This window comes from Hyperoodon ampullatus, assembly GCF_949752795.1.
Source record: "Hyperoodon ampullatus genome assembly, chromosome: 7".
In the NCBI taxonomy this organism is placed as follows: domain Eukaryota; kingdom Metazoa; phylum Chordata; class Mammalia; order Artiodactyla; family Ziphiidae; genus Hyperoodon; species Hyperoodon ampullatus.
The window spans coordinates 40205244-40225783 of NC_136920.1; the positions used below are offsets into that span (position 1 = coordinate 40205244).

The 20540-nt window shown below is 39.6% G+C and overlaps 1 protein-coding gene across 1 annotated transcript in view; it reads right to left on the reverse strand.

Annotated features, from left to right (window-relative positions):
• LOC307055558 (uncharacterized protein C11orf97 homolog) overlaps positions 1–20540 on the reverse strand; it is a gene marked incomplete at both ends in the record, with an annotated part of 44072 nt that overhangs the window by 14637 nt on the left and 8895 nt on the right. The window contains 2 exons of the mRNA XM_079707784.1: positions 7459–7584; positions 15597–15701. Of these exons, the coding sequence (XP_079563910.1) occupies positions 7459–7584; positions 15597–15701 (231 nt within the window). The remainder of the gene's footprint in view (positions 1–7458; positions 7585–15596; positions 15702–20540) is intronic.

Consider the following 20540-nt stretch of genomic DNA (forward strand, 5'->3'; position numbering starts at 1 on the left):
GCTCAGTAGTCGTGGCTCACGGGCCTAGTTGCTCCGCGGCATGTGGGATCCTCCCAGACCAGGGCTCGAACCCGTGTCCCCTGCATTAGCAGGCAGATTCTCAACCACTGCGCCACCAGGGAAGCCCCTCTGAACAGATTTTTTAAGTGTAAAATACAGTCTTGTTATCTAGAGGCACAGTGGTGTATAGCAGATCTCTAGAACTTATTCACCTCCTATAACTGAAATTTTATACCCGTTGATTAGCAAACCCCCCATTCTCTCTCACCCTGGCCCCTGGCAGCCACCATTCTATTCTTTGCTTCTGTGAGTTTGACTAGTTTAGATTCCTCGTGTAAGTAGAATCATGCAGTATTTATTCTTCTGTGACTGGCTGATTTCACTTAGCATAAAGTCCTCCAGGTCCATCCCTGTTAATTTCCAATCTCCTGTCGTGTGTGTGTGTGTGTGTGTGTGTGTGTGCACACGTGTGCGTGTGTGTAGACAGGACTGTGACTCTGGCTGAAACATTCTGGGAACTAAGGGGATTTGGGCTCTTGAAATGGACAATGTTGACTCCCAACTTGATCACCCTATTTCATCCAAAGACCTTCTAGTTTATTCCATCTAGAGTGTAAACATGCAGATTTCTATCAGGATTTGGGAGTCATCTCAGCTATGAGGAAAATATAAAGCATTTCCTCTTTGTTGTATCAGTGGGAGGAGGTAGAAATATTTCTTAAAATGCCAAGTTTAGAAAAATCAGATGCAACATGAAGGTAAGTAAATTGTGGTACTGTCATATCAGGACATACTATATAGACTGTAAAATCATGATTTAGACAAATATATATGATAAAGGAAAATGGTCATAATGTCTGACTAAGTGAAAAAATTCAGCCTATAAAATAGGTGTAATAGTATTTTTATTTAAAGAAAAACATCCTCATTGTATGATTTCTATCTCTATAAATATTTTGGCTGTAAACAAAGGATATCTTAATAAGATAAACCAGAGGATAGATTTCTTTAAAAATAAGACTAAAACATTGTCTTTTCAAAAAAATTTTGGCCAATTGAAAGTGGGGGTCTGGCTGCTCATAGGTCTAAAGCCAGTAAAGAGGCACATGGGTGGAAAGGAAAGTTTGCTTTAATTTCGGAGGCCAACAAGCTGGGGGGAAGGGCAGACTCCTGTCCAAAGGCCAACTCCCCCCCACAGACAATCAGTGGGCAAGAGCTTATGGGGAGGGGAGGGGGCTACATGCAGAAACAGCACAGTCAGCTCTGACAGTCATCTTGAAACTGGTCATACAGTTTGATCACCGTCATCTTGATTGTTTTAAGTACAGTTAATCTTCAGTCCCAGGATCGGTTTGTTCCCATTTCTTTGAGGCCAGTTCTTGGAATTGTTGCAGCTTATGTCATGGCTACAGTCTGGTCATCAGGTAGTTAACTTCTTCCACCTGGTGAGGGTTTCAGTATCTACAAAACAGCTCAAAGGTTATGGTTCAGAATATTACCTATAGCCCTTGTGAAGGAACTAAATGTTCCTTTGACTTAGCTTAATGACTACACTATTATTATTTAGTCTTGTTGGACTGTTTTCCTTTTTCTCTGCATTTTCTCACTTCTCAGATTAAACTTATTCTTTGGCTACAGTTTTTCCACAGACGAAAGGCAGATTGAGGACGTGGGGCTCAAGGACCATGGGGTCCTGCTCTGTTTCAGCATCTCATGCACCTAAATAGTGTTCCCAATCAATTTGGTTTTTTTTTTTTTTTTTTTTTTTTACTTCTAATCTTTTAGTCTGTGTGGCTCACAGATACTTTTGCCATGACTATTTGGCCAAATCAGGAAGTGGGGTGCAAGCCCTATGACACAAGTGACCCAGCAACCCATGGCAACTGTCCCTGGCCTGAACCCAGGAAGTTCAAGGATTCCAGAGCTAGGAGAATATAAAATGAAGAAGGAAAGTGAGCAAGTTGTAAACATCTTTAGAAAAAAAGCATTTTAATTTTTTTTCTGACCTCAGAAAGAATGCTTCTGTCGTATTTCATCAATAATGAAAACAGCCATTGGTTTAAGATTGTTATAGATTTTTATCACTTTAAAGAAGTGTCCTTGTAATCCTAGCTTTCAAAAAGTTTTCATTTAAAGATGCTTTTTAGATGAAAAGAAACAAAACAGATGCATCCTATTACATAGTAATTTAAAAATCATCCTCTACATTATTCATTATTATAAATAATCCTGGGATGAAAAACCCTGTACATGAAGCCAGTTTGGAAGATGTGCAGTGGGGCAATAAAGAACAGACCTTAACCCCAAAAGGACCAGGGCCCCAAAGTGGAGAAAAGAGAGAAGCCCTAGCAAGGAAACCGTGCCATGAAATCTGTCCTGCAGTGGGGAGGGTGCAGTGTGTGTTATCGGTTGATCAGGAATAGAGAGGCTGACACAGAGTCCCCAGCCCGAGTGGCAAGGCTAAGAATAAACTGAGGGGAGCTTGTGTATTGGGCAGAAGTAGAGTGGAAATGAGGAAGGAAATCCTTGAGCACGTGTTTGTAAAGTAACCCTGAAAGCCCACGTGCAAACAGGGCATCGTTTATAATGGGTGAATAAAAGTCAATACTCCCCAGCCACTGCTCCTTTTGTGTGGCATCCTAATATACATGCAGAACGGTTGATGGTAAGAATCTGGGGGAGGTTAAGCATTTAGATTCCTAAGCATTGTAAATGTTTTACCCCATTTTCAGGTAGTTTGGGGTGTTATATTTCTTGACTAATTGAAGATGTAATCTCTCCAATTTTAGCCACTGGCTCACAACACTCTTTTTTAAGTAACTAATGATGAGAGAGTTCCATTAACATGGTGATGGCTGGAACTGGCTTACATGTAGTATCTCTTAATGTGTATTAACTAAATGGAAATTTTTGTATTAAATCTGGAAAAGTTTGGATTTTGACTCAAGAGATTATTGACTGTTTCACAGTGTAAATATTTTTAAGTAGGGAAGAGACATACCCAGTCAACAAATCTTTGTTGAGCTGACTTGATTTATTTCATTAAATCTGAGAAATAAACTTGAGAACCAGGAACTGGAGGAAGTTTCAAGATGAGCTTAAGAGAAGAAGGAGAATGAAACGTGTATAACCAGAATACTAGGAAAAAGAACTTTTTAAGTGGATGAGGGAGTGTAAGTAAATCACAACAGTTATGTATAAAATGAAAAATCTGAAAAATCCAAAGGTCCAAAACATAGAGTAATAAATGTAAAAAAAAAAGTACAAACATATAAAGATTTTTAATAAATTACTCAGTTATATTTTAATGAGTGGGAAATTATATGTTATATATATATGTTATATATACCATACAATGTGATTCAAATATTTCCTATGCGTGTAAAGTAAAACATGCATAGGAAAAAAGAATACAAATATATCAGCATGTTATCAGTGGTTATTTCTGGGAATTGAATTACAGCTGGGTTTTTTTCCTTTATTTTTCTTTATTTTCCAATTTTTCTATACGGTACATATGTTACTTTTGACAATTGGGGGGAAAGGAAGGTTAGGGTTTTTTTCTCCTTTTTAACCTCTTTTTAGCCCAGTAGTATTATAGTATTTGTAAAATGGCCCCCTCCCTTTAAAATCTCTTCATAAATTTCCTGGCTCCTTACAATTTAGTGGACAAATTCTAGAGAAAGGATGAGCTCTACCAAGGCTAGCGTTAAAATGGTTGTCTCTGAGTCAGAGACTTTTCATCTCTGCCATTCATTTACTAACCTTTACCTATACCTGTAATTTCTTTTTAATGGATGACCATAATTACAGTGAAAGGTTAACATTTATAATGTTTTCCTTGAAGTAGACTCAATAAACATGCCTTTGTTTTTATCATATTTGACATACTTAATAAAATAAGCTGAAATAGAAGCCCAGTGTATCCTACCTGTGACAACTAAAAATAAATATATTTTCCTCCATTGTTTTCAGGTGCTTAGCAAACTTTACCAATAGTCTTTCATTGCTTTGGATTAATTTATAGATAGGAACTAATAACAATAATAGGAATTACAGGTTAATATACATTTTTTAAAACACATCTAAACTGTGAAACACGCGTGGCTTTCTTCTGTTTTTTCAGACATCAGGAGAAAGAGGTTTCTTCTCAATGGAAAAATTGTTCATCTTATCCTAAAGAAATAAGTGAACAAACAAGTAAGTTTTTACTTTGGGGAAATGCTCTTTAATTCCAACCCTGTTTTAATCTAAAATTGATTTAATTTTCTTAACAGTGTTTCATTTCGTAGAGCAGAATATAAAAGCCATACCCATGTGATTCAAGTAACTGGAGAAACCTCCGTCTTCTAGACCCTCATTACTCGAGTATAGTGTCTGAACAAGCAGCATCAGCATCACCAGGGAGCTGGTTAGAAATGCAAAATCTCAAATCCCATCCCAGATCGACTGTATCAGAAACTGCTTTTTGATAAGATACCTATGTGATTTGTAGTCACAGCCTGAGAAGTGCTGGGCTGGACAACTTTGTTATTATTATTTTGTTGTTGTTACATGCCACAGAATAAGAAGAAAATGATCAAAGTAAATGACTCAATCTTGTTAGTATAATGAAAGCAGGAGATGCTTCATAGTCTCTAACCAAAAACTGTTTTAGAATTTAGAACTACAATTAGATGATCATGATTCTAAATTTAAATTTTAAATGACGTGTATTAAATGTTGGAGAAGTTACAACTACAATGATCGTGTTGTTCATGAGAAAAAGGAAAAAAAGCACAAGTGAATAGGAAAAAGATGACAGTGAGGATTGCCCAAATTATCCACCTAAAGTACACATTATAGGAGAGGTTTCTGGAAATATTATATTCCAAGGAAAACCTCTCTTTGAAAGCATCAGTGTGTATATAAGATATGCACAACTTTTCATGACTCACACACTAAAGTCAATGGGTTCCCTTGCTTTTCTTTCTATTGTTTACATTGTTTAATTTAGCACTTCAAAGAGGGAAAACCATATACTTTTGTGGAGGGGGAGACGTGTGGGGTAGCAGCAAGAAGGTTCCGAACATACAGGAGGCATTCAACATGTATGTATTTCCTGTTTCATCATTCGTGCGGTCATTCTTGTGACTGATAGCGATTGAGCACCTACCATGCCAGGTACCGTGCTAAGTGCCAGACCAACAGTGGTGAGCGAAAGAGACATGGGTCCTGCCTTCATTGGGTTTCTGACAGTGTTTGAATTAATACTGACCAATTTTTGAGACTTATCTGTGGGCTTTGTTCATCTGTGATATTGCTGTCTTGCATCTAACTTTCCTAATTGATAATGAGACACATCTAATTCTCAGTTATCAGTTATCAGTTAATTCTTATGGATTCATCAGTTGTGATTTGTATAGCAGATAGTAGCACTTTATATGGCAAAATGCAGTTGGTAACTTACAGAGATAAAGCTAAAACATACAACAATGTCAGTTACATACTATAACATGACCACTGTAAGGGCTTGATGTAGGCTGGAGATAGAGGGCTGGGGGCCGCTAGGAAGGTAGTGTGGATGAGTATCAATGAGCGGGAGGTGTGAATAAGTTTCTCCTAAATCGTATGGGTGAAAGTAATGTAATTATGGTCAAAATCAAACATGTATTTTTTATTATATGCCCCCAATTGATAAATCGGGTAATCTGTTGCACTTCTATGTCTTCAAATGAAGGTAATTTGTTCTTCAAACCAGTCTTATAATATGGCATTTAGAAAATCATCTTTAAAATAAATTGCTTTGTGAGTTTTCTTGGAATGATGGATTTGCCCACTAGAGTTAGGACCTGACAAATTGGGTGGAAAGCTGAAATAAACAGCCCCCACTGGGCAAGTGTCCCAGACTTGGGTGGAACAACCATTACTTCAGGTCACTCACATCTCTGTGGATTTTGCATGTAGTTGACTCCCAGGTTCCTAACCCTGAATTCCCATGGCCTTGGCATATGTGCCTGTTTAACCACTACTATTCCACCCTTGTTTTCTGATGAGCGAATTCTCTGCCATGATGGCCCAAAGGTTGAAGCATAGTCTTGGAGTCAGATGGAAACAGGTTTGTAGTTCTGGCCTCACTACCCACTAGACATAGTATCTTGGGTAATGTAATGTCTCCAAGCCTCAGTTTTCTCACATGAAAAATGAAGATTGAAACTCTCATCTCATGTGACCCTGTGGATTACATAACTATAAAAGACTGCCATGCCTGGCACATGATAAAAGGTGGCTACTACTACTTTATTATTATTAAACCCAGGTCTCTATTACTGGTTCCTTTTTGCTACATGAATCCCCTTAAGTAACAAGTTTTTTGTTTGTTTATTTTTTCACCTTGTGTCTCAGTCTTTAGTGGCTGTATTTTCCTCCTACTGAATCCATATTCTGGAGGCTTCCTCCCTGGGGACCCCTCCTCCTTTGTGGCACTTGGGCTGAGCCCTCACCCCATTCCAGATTCACCAGACAGCCCAGGTCCTGTGTACTGTTGGCTCACAGAGTTGGTGGTGCCTCGTGACTTCTACTCACTAGCTGAGTGACTTGGGTAAATTATTCAAACATTTCTGTGCCTCAGTTTCCTCATCTGTGAAATGAACTGTACTTGTTTCATGTGATTGTTGTAAAGATTTAATATATAATTATATATGAACAATCTAGAATATGAAGTGCTATATAGCATTTGCCAGTATGACTCATATCTTGGTTAAGAGGACCCAAGCTTGGCACTTACCCGCTTCTTTCCTCTCAGCCCAGGGCTCCCTCCTAATTGTAGAGCTGTTTTCAGGACTTAATAGACCCAGTTGTATGTCCGTACACTATCTGGACATTGCTTGTGCTTCCATGTCAGAACCCCTGCCTTCTCCACATCCTGCCACAAATACTGCTGGCAGACATCGGCTGGGACAGTGAAGAATGAGTAATAGCTTTTTCCCCAAACATAATGTCTGTGAGGAACAGTCTACTGGGGCCAGCCTGGTGGCCTCCTACCTAAAATAGGGTAAAACTAATGGAACCTAGCAAAGCAGTTGCCTTATTCTTCCTGAATTCCCTCGTCTCCCTTTCCTCATTTCCACTAGTAAACGCAGATCATCTGTCTAGAAGAAAGGACAGTGCAAGATTCCTCCCCACTGAGCCTGTGTGCTGGAAGGTCTTCTGTGGATAAAAAGGAAAGGAAAGAGTCAGGAGCATAACTCAAGAGTGTGAACTTCTATTGTATCCGCGGGGTAAATTGGTTACTTAAACTATTACTATTTAAGTTCCACAATGAGGCAATGTAGCTAAACTACAAGTAACCTGAGAGAAGGAAGTCAAAAGAAGATTGGATTTTGACTGAGAGCTGTAAATAAAGCACACACCACTGGTTTATAAACCACTCAGTATCCTCCATGCTTGGGGTGGAAGTCAAGGGTATCCAGGTCTTACTTCGTAGCCCTCTGTGCCTCGAATAGTACTTGGCTTGTGGCAGTAAACTGTTTCTGCTTGGCAGTCCTGGCTTCAAGCCTCCCACAGAAAGATTCCTTTTAATGCTCCAAATCCCTTCCAGGGCCACTGTCAATATTTGCAAAAGCAAGATAATGATTATTAGCTTCTTCTCTTTTCAGCACAAAATGTTCGTAAAGTATTTACTTGGTGACTATTTTCTTTAGCCATTTGGGTGGAGGTTTATTTGTTTTGATTGATTAAACCACCCAAGGTCTTTAGCCTTTGTTTAATCTGTAATTCTAGCTCATTCACTGAATTATTCCCTATGCAATTAAACCTCTACAGTGTTATTAATTTAACCTTTCCCTAAAGAAATAGATGAAAAGTCAATTAAGAAATACAAATAGCAAGATGCAGAGAAATCAGGAATATATAATCATTAATATATGGACTTCATCAGGCAATCTTATCTGATTCTGCTTTAACTCCTAGAAGCACAAATATTTCCAAAGATAACATAACCCAAATTTACCAGAGTAATTCATCCAATAGATCCAACAATCTTCTAAACTAGTTGTTGTTTAATCTCCTCCTTGAAAGAAACAGTAAACTCACTGGAAAACATCATAACAAAATATTTATAATGTGATGTCTATGCACTGTGCAAGGCAAATTATAGTCCTAAATCCTGATACCATCAATAAGTATTGGTTTAGTAATGATTTGCACTGGGCTTTTCTCCATATCCTAAAATCACATGTTTAGATTCTGGGAATCAGTTAACAAGCATTTAGTGAAAATCTACTGTGTAGAAAACTGTGACCCAAGTCAAAGAAAGAAGTGAATTCAGGTAAATGTCATAAGTTGTTTTTCCCATTTCTGAAGCTGCAAATGTCAGTGCCCAATATTCTCCACAGATCCAAGTCTGCCCACTGGCATACACACTGACATGATCCCTCCCTAAAGGAGTCTGTACCATGCAATAAGTAGGGGCACAGCCTTTGAGTTCAGAGGAGATCTGGGTTTCAGTCTCTGCTCTACTGCCTACCAATTCTATGACTTTGGGCAAGTTATTTAATCCACAATGTCTCAGTTGCCTCATGGGGATGACAATAATATCTACCTTGAAGGATTATTATAGGATTTGGATGAAATGGACATGAGTGCTTTGTACTCAATAAATAGTAGGGGTTTTTTTTGTTTTTTTTTTTTTACAGGGACAATGATTTTCCTGTACAAGCATGGACTCAGATTCTATTTCCAGAAGCACAGTCACTGAGCTGACTCACCAGGCTGAATGTTAGTCCTTTCCCCTCCTTCCTGGCTCCTGAATGGAGTGGCTGGAGCTATCTGTCAAGATTCATTTCCTCCCTCTTCTTCAAAGACCTTCAAGGAAGACTCCACAATCTCCTTCTGCCAAGACCTTACAAAGTTCAAGCTGTTCCTTATATCTAACCCAAATCTTCCCTTACTGATCAAGCCAGTTTCCTTTCCTGCCCTGTCTAGAGACAGAAAAGGGTAACAAACTCTCAGATGTAGGAGTCCACAAACATTTATTCAATACCCCCCGTGACACCCTGTGAGAAACCAAGAAAACAGATTTAGATTTGTTCCGCATGGCGGGAAGGTCCAGTAAATGGAAAACGGTTAAAAATCCAGAGGTAGAATTCTGTAGAAAACCCACATCAAATTAAATAGAAGAATTGTACTAGTCTAATGTAGTTGGTTCTTTCAGATGCAATCACATTTATGGCTTAATAGAGAAAATACCTGAAATGTAAATGCATATGCCTAGAAATGCATGGAAAAAAACCCTCAAAGCAAAATGTTGTTATATGTAAGTGTTTACTGTACTTGGGGATAGAGGGTGCTGGGAAAAATAGCATGACTTTGATTTGATAGGATATTTGGATGAAGACATTACGGAAAGTGATATATTCAACTGGAGGAAAAGAGGACCAAAAAGAAGTGTGACTATCCTTTGAAGCAGCGGCTTCTTTAAAAGGAAATTCAACTCTCTCAGCTCTGGGCAAATGCTTTCCAAGAGGAGGAAAGAAGACAAAGGGGGGGGTGTGCAGAACGGGGCCAGAGAGACCTCAATGTTGGCAGCTTAACCTGAAAAGGAAAAGGGCAGCAGGCATAAGAGAGACGCTAAGGGAAGGGGATCAAATCCTTTCTTAAAGCTCGGAATCTTAGAGATTCTTCTTCTCTCTCCTCTTCTCATGCCCCCAAACCTCTTCTACTCAAAAACCTTTTTAGGTGTGTTTTTATCCTGAATTTTAAAGTTACAAAACCAAGTCTTTACGCTGAAAATCTTAGCCAATGGGATCTGACCTGGTCTATCAGAAGGTCGCCCTTTAAAAATATTTTTGTTTCCCCAGCTGTCTCAGGACTGTGAATAAGGAACATGGGAGCTTGAAAAGCCAGTTTAGAAATATATTGTCTAGGCTTCCTTTGTATAAACATGGTCAGAGGAAGAAAATTTTAAGTAATTAAAATTTATGTTTGGTGACTTCTAAGCTCCGTAATTATCTTTTTTTTTTTTTTTTGTAATTATCTTGACATGCCTTTGGTGTCTAGTAAGTTCCTTGTATATTGTAGGTACAAAAACATTTTTGTTGAATGAATTGATGAATAGCAAAAATATCCACACTTGCTGGGTAATATTTCACACTTCTTAAATTTGTACTAAACATAATAAACAAACCAGACTCAGCATTAAGTTTGCATGCATTCAGGCACATATAGACACAAATGAATGCATCTGAGAGTACACTCTTGAAATTCATTGGGAAAGGAAATTTATAAGAGAACACTAGTGAGCTTCATTAATCAAATTTTTCATGACTACTATAAACTCTGCAGGTTTTAGTCAGAAAAATACAAAAGCCCTTGCAATTTGAAAACATTAAAGTAGTACATAAATGTATTTCCACATGGTCCTCTATAGAAAATTTTCAAAATGTAGAAATAGCTTTAAAATAAATGGCAAAATGAATGCAATAGTCCCATAATGCATGTCTCATAAACCTACCTCTTCTTTTTAAAAAAGTTGTAAGGAGAGGGAAATCTTCAGGGAACCACTAAGAATATATGAATTGTGATGTTAGCTAAATCCTCACTTATCCAGAAGGTTCCATAGGTTGCCCAAATTCCATTTACACCTGACAGCAGATCTGATCAGAAAATTGCATTTCTTCTTTTCATAATTTCAGGATGATGAGACCCTGTAGATCCAGGCCCCTGTGCTTGGGGCAGGAATGTGTAAAGCCTCTGAAACCTCTTCTACCTCAAGTTTGAACTTAAACCTGGAGAAGATCGTGACAACTTTGTTGTTACTGAAGAGAATACTATTTGCTACCAGTACAGTTTCAAATCTTTTTTCCTCTAAGAAAACATAATCTTATATTTTAAAGTATATCCCAATGGCTAAGAGCAAAGACATCAGCTTCTGATGAGCTTACATTCAAGTATCAGTTATTCCACTGTGTGACAACAGGCAAGTCATTGTACCTCCCCCAAGCCTCAGCTTCCAGAGCTGCAAAATGGGAATAATAATGATAGGGACAGAGTACAGGGACAAAGTAGGTGATCCCGGGCTTCCCTGGTGGCACAGTGGTTGAGAGTCCGCCTGCCGATGCAGGGGACACGGGTTCGTGCCCCGGTCCGGGAAGATCCCACATGCCGCGGAGCGGCTGGGCCCGTGAGCCATGGCCACTGAGCCTGCGCGTCCGGAGCCTGTGCTCCATGACGGGAGAGGCCACAACAGTGAGAGGCCCACGTACCGCAAAAAAAAAAAAAAAAAAAAAAAAAAGTTAATCCCACGAAGGGATCATAAGTAAAAAAAAAAGTATAGGAGACCCCTATAAGTTAACGATCACTCAAGAAAGCAGGCTTGCTTAGCACCAAAACCATGCAACAGAAGCATGAGACGTGTCCCAAAACAATAAAACAATGGTGGAATGAGACCCACATCCTGTCCAGTGAGGTCAGTAAGTTAATGATTCCTAGGACATGCTTCTCTGTGCACACTAAAAACAAAAATACAAGGAAAAGGTGACATTAAAGTGAAACCTGAGATGATTTACCATATTTTAGTATATGTAACTGCCTCTTCGCTTATTTCCATTGCTCCACGATAGTCCCAGTTTGACCATGTAGGGACAAGAAAGCTCCTACCCAATGTGGAGGAGGAACTGATGATGGAAGCTTGAGGTCTACCCTCCCCACTTTTCCTTTGATATAAAACTGCAGCCCACTAAGTTCTTGGCGTGCCACCCTCTTGCCCACCCACTTGTAAATCTCACAAGTGTCCTATACTAATAAACTCTTTCCTTACCTGTCACTCTGTCTCTCACTGAATTCTTTCTACACGGAGACAGAAGCTCTACCAAGCTCCATGCTCTACTAAGTGCCAAAACGCATTCTGCAGTTTCAATAAGAGCACAGGGTTGTTGCAAAGATTGAAAGAGGTAATTTGTAAAAACTTTCATGTCCAGGAGACACACTGTGAATGATGGCCAATATAATAAATAAATAAATAAAATTATTAATGATTACCACCATCATCATCATCATTAGGGAGACTCCCTTCACTCACCTACTCCTCCCCTTCTCACTGAACCCATATAGCTCTATGTCAGGAGCCTGGAAGGACTCAAAAACCCAGAGAAGGGAAGGCTTAGAGGCCTGGCAGCCCATTTTTCTTGTTGTCACTGATGCCATTCCCCAGACCCAAGTATGGGGCGCACAGTAACAATCACCTGGGACATGTTGGCCATTGCAAGGTCTTCACAGTTCTTATTATTATTTATTTTTTTTCTAAAGAAGATGTTGGGGGTAGGAGTTTATTTATTTATTTATTTATTTATTTATTTATTTTTGCTGTGTTGGGTCATTGTTTCTTTGCGAGGGCTTTCTCTAGTTGTGGCAAGCGGGGGCCACTCGTCATCGCGGTGCGCGGGCCTCTCACTATCGCGGCCTCTCTTGTTGCGGAGCACAGGCTCCAGACGCGCAGGCTCAGTAGTTGTGGCCCACGGGCCCAGTCGCTCCACAGCATGTGGGATCCTCCCAGACCAGGGCTTGAACCCGTGTCCCCTGCATTAGCAGGCAGATTCTCAACCACTGCGCCACCAGCAAAGCCCGACAGCTCTTATTAACTGTTGTCATACACGACCACAAGAACAGGTGGGATAGCTCAATCACCTGAGGGTCCCTCACTGAACGGCTTTTTCCTGAGTCCCTTCTTGCTAACCAGATAACAATATTCTAAAATAAATGTAATGTTCACTCTGTTAAACATCCTTAAAACCTACCTTCTGGATCTTTTGACCTTTGGTTGATATTGTTCAACCCAAAGAGAAGAAACTTTTGACCTCTTACCAATTTCATTCAACCAAAGGAGAAGAAAAAAGGACAGAAATAACTTAAGTCCACTGCTTTGGGGTACTTCCATTATGGTCATCATTAGCTCAATCGGAAGTAAAACATGCTATCTTTTAAGTTGCTTAACTTCAGAACAAATGCCCCTCAATAGATGGTACGATTGAAACCAGGAGATTGAATTTGACCTTCAAGATCACTGCATTTGACCTTCAAGAAAAAGGTCATTTGCAATCTGGAAAAGAACAATTTCCCTGCACTCATGGAAGCAAAAGCCTATTTGGTATGGGTGAAGGAGCAAACGATAAGTAAAGAAGTGAAGACAATGAATGGGTCAAGCATACTTCCTCCTAACATCTGGGAATAGCTACTATATAAGTCATACAAGCCCCTCAGAGTTTTATGCAGAATTATGGGTGTATGTGACAAGGTGTGTTTTCCAGCAAGAGAGGCCATAGCTTTCTTCGGATATTTAAAAGAGTGTGTCACTGAAAATCTCCTTCTAGAAGGTCCAGTGGCTGACCCGAGCTGCCAGCCCTCTGGGCTAGGCTGGAAGAGTGTGGCACTCTCCCTGGGTGCTAGTTTCCTATTCTGGCCAAGGACGTGGGGATTCCAGCCATTAAAAAAAGGTGAAGAAGAAAAGGAAAAGAAAAAATATAGTAGGTTTTTGTTTTTCATCAATAGAGCCCTTTAAGACTCAACCTTACAGAATCAATCCTCAGCTTTGAAAGATTTTTCTAGGCTAAAATAGCACCTCCGTGCGACCTCTGGTGGATGTTATTAAAAATGCAGCCCCCCATGCCCCCCAAGCATTCTCCATTTTATATGAAGAATATTTGAAAACATTGCTTAGAAAAATGAATTTTTATAAGCCGAATGATTTTTCCTAATCATTTAGACAGTCTCATAATCAAATGTATCCATTAAGAATAATACAACATCCAACTAGTGTATAAATCAGCTTTTATGTAATCTCTGAAAACAATGAAGGTGACCCAAAATATAATAATATTAACTTAAATATTTTTTTTAATCACCAGGGAAGTAGTATATGTAGATTGGAGTTCAGAGAAGTAATTTAGTAGGTCATTTTGCATCCATCCATAGAGTTCAAACTCTAAGACTTTAAACTTTCCTTCAAGACACTATATGAACAAAATGAGCCGTTTTGTTGGTCTCTCTTTCCATGAGAATGGGTGACACAAGAAGCCCTAAAAGGTGTTTCTATGCTGGTTTTAAAACATAAAGTGGGAAAACGTTTTTAAAAAAAGAAAAAAAAAGACTTATTATAAAGCTATAGTAAGAAAGACAATGTGGCACTGGTATTGAGATCAATAAATAGATCAAGAGGACTGAATGAAGAGTGAAGAAATACAAAAAAAAATACAAAAAAAGAAGTGGGAAAATACACCATTGAGTCTGAAAAGATGTACCTCTGGGCCTGCAGCATCTTCTCTTAGGAATCCTTAGTGAATTTGGGTCCCATCAGACTGTTGTTCAACAGTCCTCCTCAGAAAATGTCAACTTCTCTGAGTATAGGAGTTGCGCCTTACAGTTCTTTTATATCTTCAAGCAACTGCTGGTACCCAAGAGGGTTGCAGTAAAAACCTGATGGTTTGAAAAGCATGAAATATGCTCCTAGCAATCATTGAGAAGGAACTATGAAAATGAGGGGCTCCAGCAGTTTCAAAATAACATCTATGAGGGATTCTTGAGAGCATATCTTTTTTCAAATGAACCATCAGTGCAAGCTATCAATGCCCAGGCCATGTAACCCATATACATGTGTATGTGGGATAAAATCCTTGGATGCTTTGACCGATTTAAATGACTTAGATTCTTCTGGGTCGGTGATTTGCAAAGTGGGGTCCCTGGACCAGCATCATCAACGTCACCCAGGAACCTGGTAGAAATGCAAATTCTTGGACCCCACCCCAGACCTTTTTTTTTCCTTTTTAAAATTTTATTTATTTATTTATTTTTGGCTGCACTGGGTCTTTGCTGCTGCACGCAGGCGAGAGGGGGCTACTCTTCATTGTGGTGCGCAGGCTTCTCATGGCGGTGGCTTCTCTTGTTGTGGAGCATGGGCTCTAGGCGTGCGGGCTTCAGTAGTTGTGGCACGCGGGCTCAGTAGTTCTGGCTTATGGGCTCTAGAGCACAGGCTCAGTAGTTGTGGCACACGGGCTTAGTTGCTCCACGGTATGTCTGGGATCTTCCCAGACCAGGGCTCGAACCCATGTCCCCTGCATTGGCAGGCAGATTCTTAACCACTGCACCACCAGGGAAGTCCCACCAAAGGCCTTCTGAGCCAGTTACTCAGAAGTAACTGATGGATGAGGCCCAGCTATTTGCTTTTAACTGATGGATGAGGCCCAGCTATTTGCTTTTTCCCAGGTAATTGTGATGCAGTCTAAACGTTGAGAACCACTGTTATTGGTCATACATATATTGATAAAGATAGAATATGTTATTGTGCTTTTCAGGCACTTGGAAAAAAATTCTACTTATCATTAAATAGAAATAACTCCACCAAAAATGTGGGACAGCAATGTAGATTCTGATACCTAGCTCATTTTTTCCCTAAATACAACAGTTTATTTGGAATAGGCAAAATAATTATAAAATTAGCCAAGAATTTCCCAGGGACCCATTTTTCTTTTAATAGTCATGGTTTTGCAATAAATAAAATAATCGCTCTGCCATCAGACAATTTTATATCCATTTTGCAAATATACCTCATTTGTTACTGAGATTACCTGCAGGTGGATGTTTAATGTGGCATTCATCTCTCTTAATATAAAGTTCTTCTTCCAGTACTTCCTTAATTCTCTTATGTGGCTCACAATATAAAAATTTCTTCCCTAAAAAGACATTAACAACTGGTTACTTATCATAAATTCTGCCCAACCTTCTAGCTACTACCTACATGAATAACTACTTTTTAAAGAGACAAGTCCTTCCATACAAATAGCAGACGATTCACCCTGCAGACTCTATTTTGGAAAGATCTCTTCCTCTGTAACTTTTAGTTTTGGGGGTAACTATACATTTGGGGGTTAAGTTTCAGATACCTCTTTTAGGTATTATGAAGTAATATATGAAGTTTTCTTCATTAGCTTGAAGAAAACTTTCATTTATTCAACAAATTCTTATTAAAGACATACTCTGTGCCAGGCATTTGGGGCAGAGGACACAGCAATGAATAAGAAAGATGTATGCTTGGAGCCTACATTCCAGATACATAATACAGAAGAGTCTAGCAGTATTTCATCATCTTTCTAAAAAAATTAATTAATTATTTATTTATTTATATCGGGTCTTCGTTGCTGTACACAGGCTTCTCATTGTGGTGGCTTCTCTTGTTGCGGAGCACAGGCTCTAGGCGCACTGGCTTCAGTAGTTGTGGCGCACCGGCTTAGTTGTTCCACGGCATGTGGGATCTTCCCGGACCAAGGATCAAACCCGTGTCCCCTGCATTGGCAGGTGGACTCTCAATCACTGCCCCACCAGGGAAGTCCCTCATCATCTTTTAAGAATAAACCTGGGGCTTCCCTGGTGGCACAGTGGTTGAGAGTCCGCCTGCCAATGCAGGGGACACGGGTTCGTGCCCTGGTCCAGGAAGATCCCACATGCCGTGGAGTGGCTGGGCCCATGAGCCATGGCCGCTGAGCCTGCGCGTCCGGAGCCTGTGCTCCGCAATGGGAGGCCCGCATGCCACACACACAAAAGAGAATAAACCTGAATTGTAGTAGTGAGCCACTAATGGACATAGGACTTTTTCCTGTCCTCTAAACCTGCCCCCATAAGACAACACTGCTATAGCTGAGGATGGATTATTTGTTCTAAGTACTTTAGCTACATTTCCTCTGCTCACCCCAGGGAGCGCTGCGCCATTTGAGCCCTTCCATCTCTCTAATCTCTCCTGTCAGCTTCTCTCTCTTGTTCTCTGAGCTCCGGCCACATGGCCCTTCTGTCCATCCCTACATGGAAGCCTTTGAACATTCTATTTTCTCTGCCTGAACTGCCTTTCTCCTAATTTTTTTTCCCCAGGTAACTTCTACCTGAATTTCAGGTCTATGCTGAAATGTCAGTTCTTTAAGGAAACTTTCCTTGGCTCCACAATCTGGAAATGCCCCTGGTTACTTTTTCTCATAGTGCTCTCCTCTTTTCTTTCATTTGATTTATTGCAGTGTGTGTACAGCCTCATTTACTTTATATACAATTATTTGTGTAACTATTAGTTTACCATATGTCTCCCTTACCAGGCCATAAATACCATAAGAGCAGGGATGTTGTCTGTTCAGTTCATTAGAGTCCTAGAACAGAGTTTGACATAATAATAGATGCTCAACAAATGTGTGTTCAAGCGGAACTAAGCATTGTTCAATTAGTGAAAGATTCTTCTATATGCATGTCTGCGCACGCGGCTTTGTGAGCATCAGGGAACCAGTATTTCTAGTCCTAGTGCCCAAAAGCTCAATCCAAGGAGCCATGGAAAACCTAACTAACCAACACAAAGATATGGCAGGTGTCAACTTTTCCCTACTAACCGATAGGGAACACAAGTAAATAAATTTGACTTGTGTGCAGACTGACCCAAATGGGGCAAAAGACCTGCTGCGTATGGCTGTGGGTCTGGTTCATTCCTGGTCATGAGACCCAAACACACCCTCAGGCATGAACAAGGCAGAGTTAGATACTTTCTGAATCTTGTTTCCCCTAAATTAGAAGTCATATGAATAAGAGATGAATGAGGGTCAGAATTACTCTAGCTTAACTTTGGTTTAAACTTTTTTGGTTAAATCATGATCTTCAGGCAGAAAAAGCATTTAAGAAATGTGGCTAAGAAAGAAGAAAAGGCTGTAATAGTTCAGAAGAGAGGAAGAGATCACTTGCTCTAAGTTCAAGTCTCTTGACAAATTTCAGCCCTTCTGTTATGAGAATTTATAGAGGAAATCACCAAAGGTTTTGAGGAATTATGAAAAATGAGAGAGTAGTAAAGAGCTAGTAAAGGCAAATATTCCCTGCTCCAAGAAAGACAGAAAGAAAGAAAGCAAGTAAACAAGCTGGCTAATAACAATTGCTACAATTTATTGAATGCTACCATGCCCTAGGCATCTTACATATATTATCTCTCTTCCTGACAATCAACCTATGGGCAGGTATAATTATTCCTATTTTATAGACAAAAAATTAACTTCCAGAAGTCATAAAAATTAAAAGCATGCCTACCTAACTCTCTCAAATCAAGTTACTAAACTAGATAGATTAGGGAGATGCTGTAGCCACAGTGTAGTATGTGCATTTCAGCAAGGCATTTGATAAAGTACATTTCTCTTTGGCAGAGAGTGCTCATGCCAAAGATGCTGACTGACAGATCAGGGGCTTCTAGAGACTCTACTTGGCACTGTTGAGGTCACCATTTAATTTGTTAATTTGAATATAGGAACTTTCAGCAAACTCACCAAATGTGAGAATGGCACAAACCTGGTGAACAGTTTATGTGCTGAATGGCAAACTCAGGACTCAAAGGGCCTTCTACACCTAGAATGAAGTGCTAAAATTCATAGGACGGTATTGTTGGGGATACATATAACAACCTGTATTTAGGACCAAACAAAGGAATTGCATAAGCATAGGACAGAAAAGGCCTGGGTCAAATGTTTTCAGTTGGACAGTGGGGGAAAGAGAAACTAAGGATGTCATAGGCTGCATTTGTTATGTGTGTTAATAATATAATGTGTCTGTCAAAACATCTCATGTAATTTTAGATCCACCTAATAGAAGTATAATTTTCAGATCAAGGGAGGTTATAGTCCCACCACACTACACTAACCTGATTGTACTGGATTCAGTGATTTAATAAAATGGAGAATACTGGGACAGTTCAGCCAGTGTGGTGAAAGTGCTACAAATTATTTTAAAGGTAACACTGAAGAAAAGAAAAAAAGAAAGGTAACACGGAGTCTATGAAAGATTTTGGTGGGTGCTCAAATAGCCACCACTATATAATTCAAAAATGTTTCAGTGGGAAAGCACCACATTTTATCTGTGTATGTTTGGGAGCAGATGTGTGATTAGGGAGTAGAAGCTGTACAGAGACTGGGGACCTTTCCAAAAAATAAAGATTGAAGACCTTTCAAAAAAAACTTTTGAAAATTGAATGGGTACTTTGTGCAGGTGTAAATATTCTGTCTCTACTTCAGCTGAGGCCAGGAACTCAGGAAGGCTGAGGCAGGAACTCTTTACATGCCCCCCACCCTGACTTTGTGAGCTCCTGAAAGTCTGGACACCCGCCTTTATTCATTACTCATTTCCCAGCAACCAGCCCAATGCCTGACATGCAAAAAGGACTCAATAGTTGTCAAATTGATGAGTGAATGGTTAATTCCACCTTTTACTCCTACAGTCACAGGGAATACAGAACCTTTAAATTATAGCATCTTTAACAGGAAAATTCCCAGATAGAATTTTAAGTCGGAGTAAGGAATTACTTAAGTATACTGAATACTTATATATACTGAATTTAGTTGCTCTAGATAAGGTCTCTGCATCTTGTTGACAATAACAGTAATGAGGTATCATAATCAGGCACATTGTGGCTGATGCTGAGAGAAGAGGTCCTTTCACCAGGTGGCAGCAGTTCTGTGGCTCCTCGGGGGGTCTCTGTCTCCCAAGAGGAGGGTGCGTGGTCAATCGAGTGGAAGCTGAGCGGCTTCAGAACAACCCTCGCTCCTCTGTTGTCCTGGCACAGAGGGAGCCATGGTGCTCTAGAGAGGCAATCAGGGAGGTGCTGCAAAAGGGCTGGGAACGCTTGCCTTCCTCTTTGGCCTATTATTTTCATCTTCATCATTCCTTACCACCTACTGAAGATCTGTGGGGCACAAAGGGCTGTGAAATATCTGTAAATTTATGGAACAGTATGGAAGAGCACTTGGACCTAGCATGGACTCAACCATGTTGGTTGTGACTGTGAACTAGAACTGCTTTTACTTATTTGAATGTTGTTTGTGTGTTTGGCAGGGCAGGGAGGAAACAACAGCAGTGTGTTAAAACGTGACCCATAATTGTGAGATTCTAAAAGGATCAGGTAATCATAATTTATGAACTGATAATCCAAGAGACGGTGATTTAAGTGTTTGAAGGATTTCTCCAGCACTGAGTGACGGTAGGCAAGTCACTTCCTTTCCTCTAGTGTAGACCTCAGTTTCCTGGTCTGTAAAATGAAGGAATTGACAAAAATGATCTGCATATTTCCGTGTGTGTATATAATTTATGTATTTAAAATATAAATTTCATAGTTTTATGTGTAAAATTTAAATTTGTATATTACATTTTACACATTTTTATAATTTAAACATATTTTAAAATATATTTAAAACTTAAATATATATTATATTTTACACATTTTTATAATTAAGATATATTTTATAATTTAATATTTTTAATATCATATGTATGTATATATACACACACACAACGATTTTCAATACCTTCCACGCCAATGCCACTACCAATTAAGTTGGAGGATACCTGGACTCAGGTAGCCTTTTATGAAGGAGGACTTGGGGAAATGGACCAGATGCCTTCGGCCACAAAACCATCACCCCTGCCTTTGCCAAAACAGCAGCTCCGCCCCCTCCCTCCAAAACCTTTGCGGCTTTAGCTAGTCTTACTGCGGTTTCCCCCAGTTCACCTTT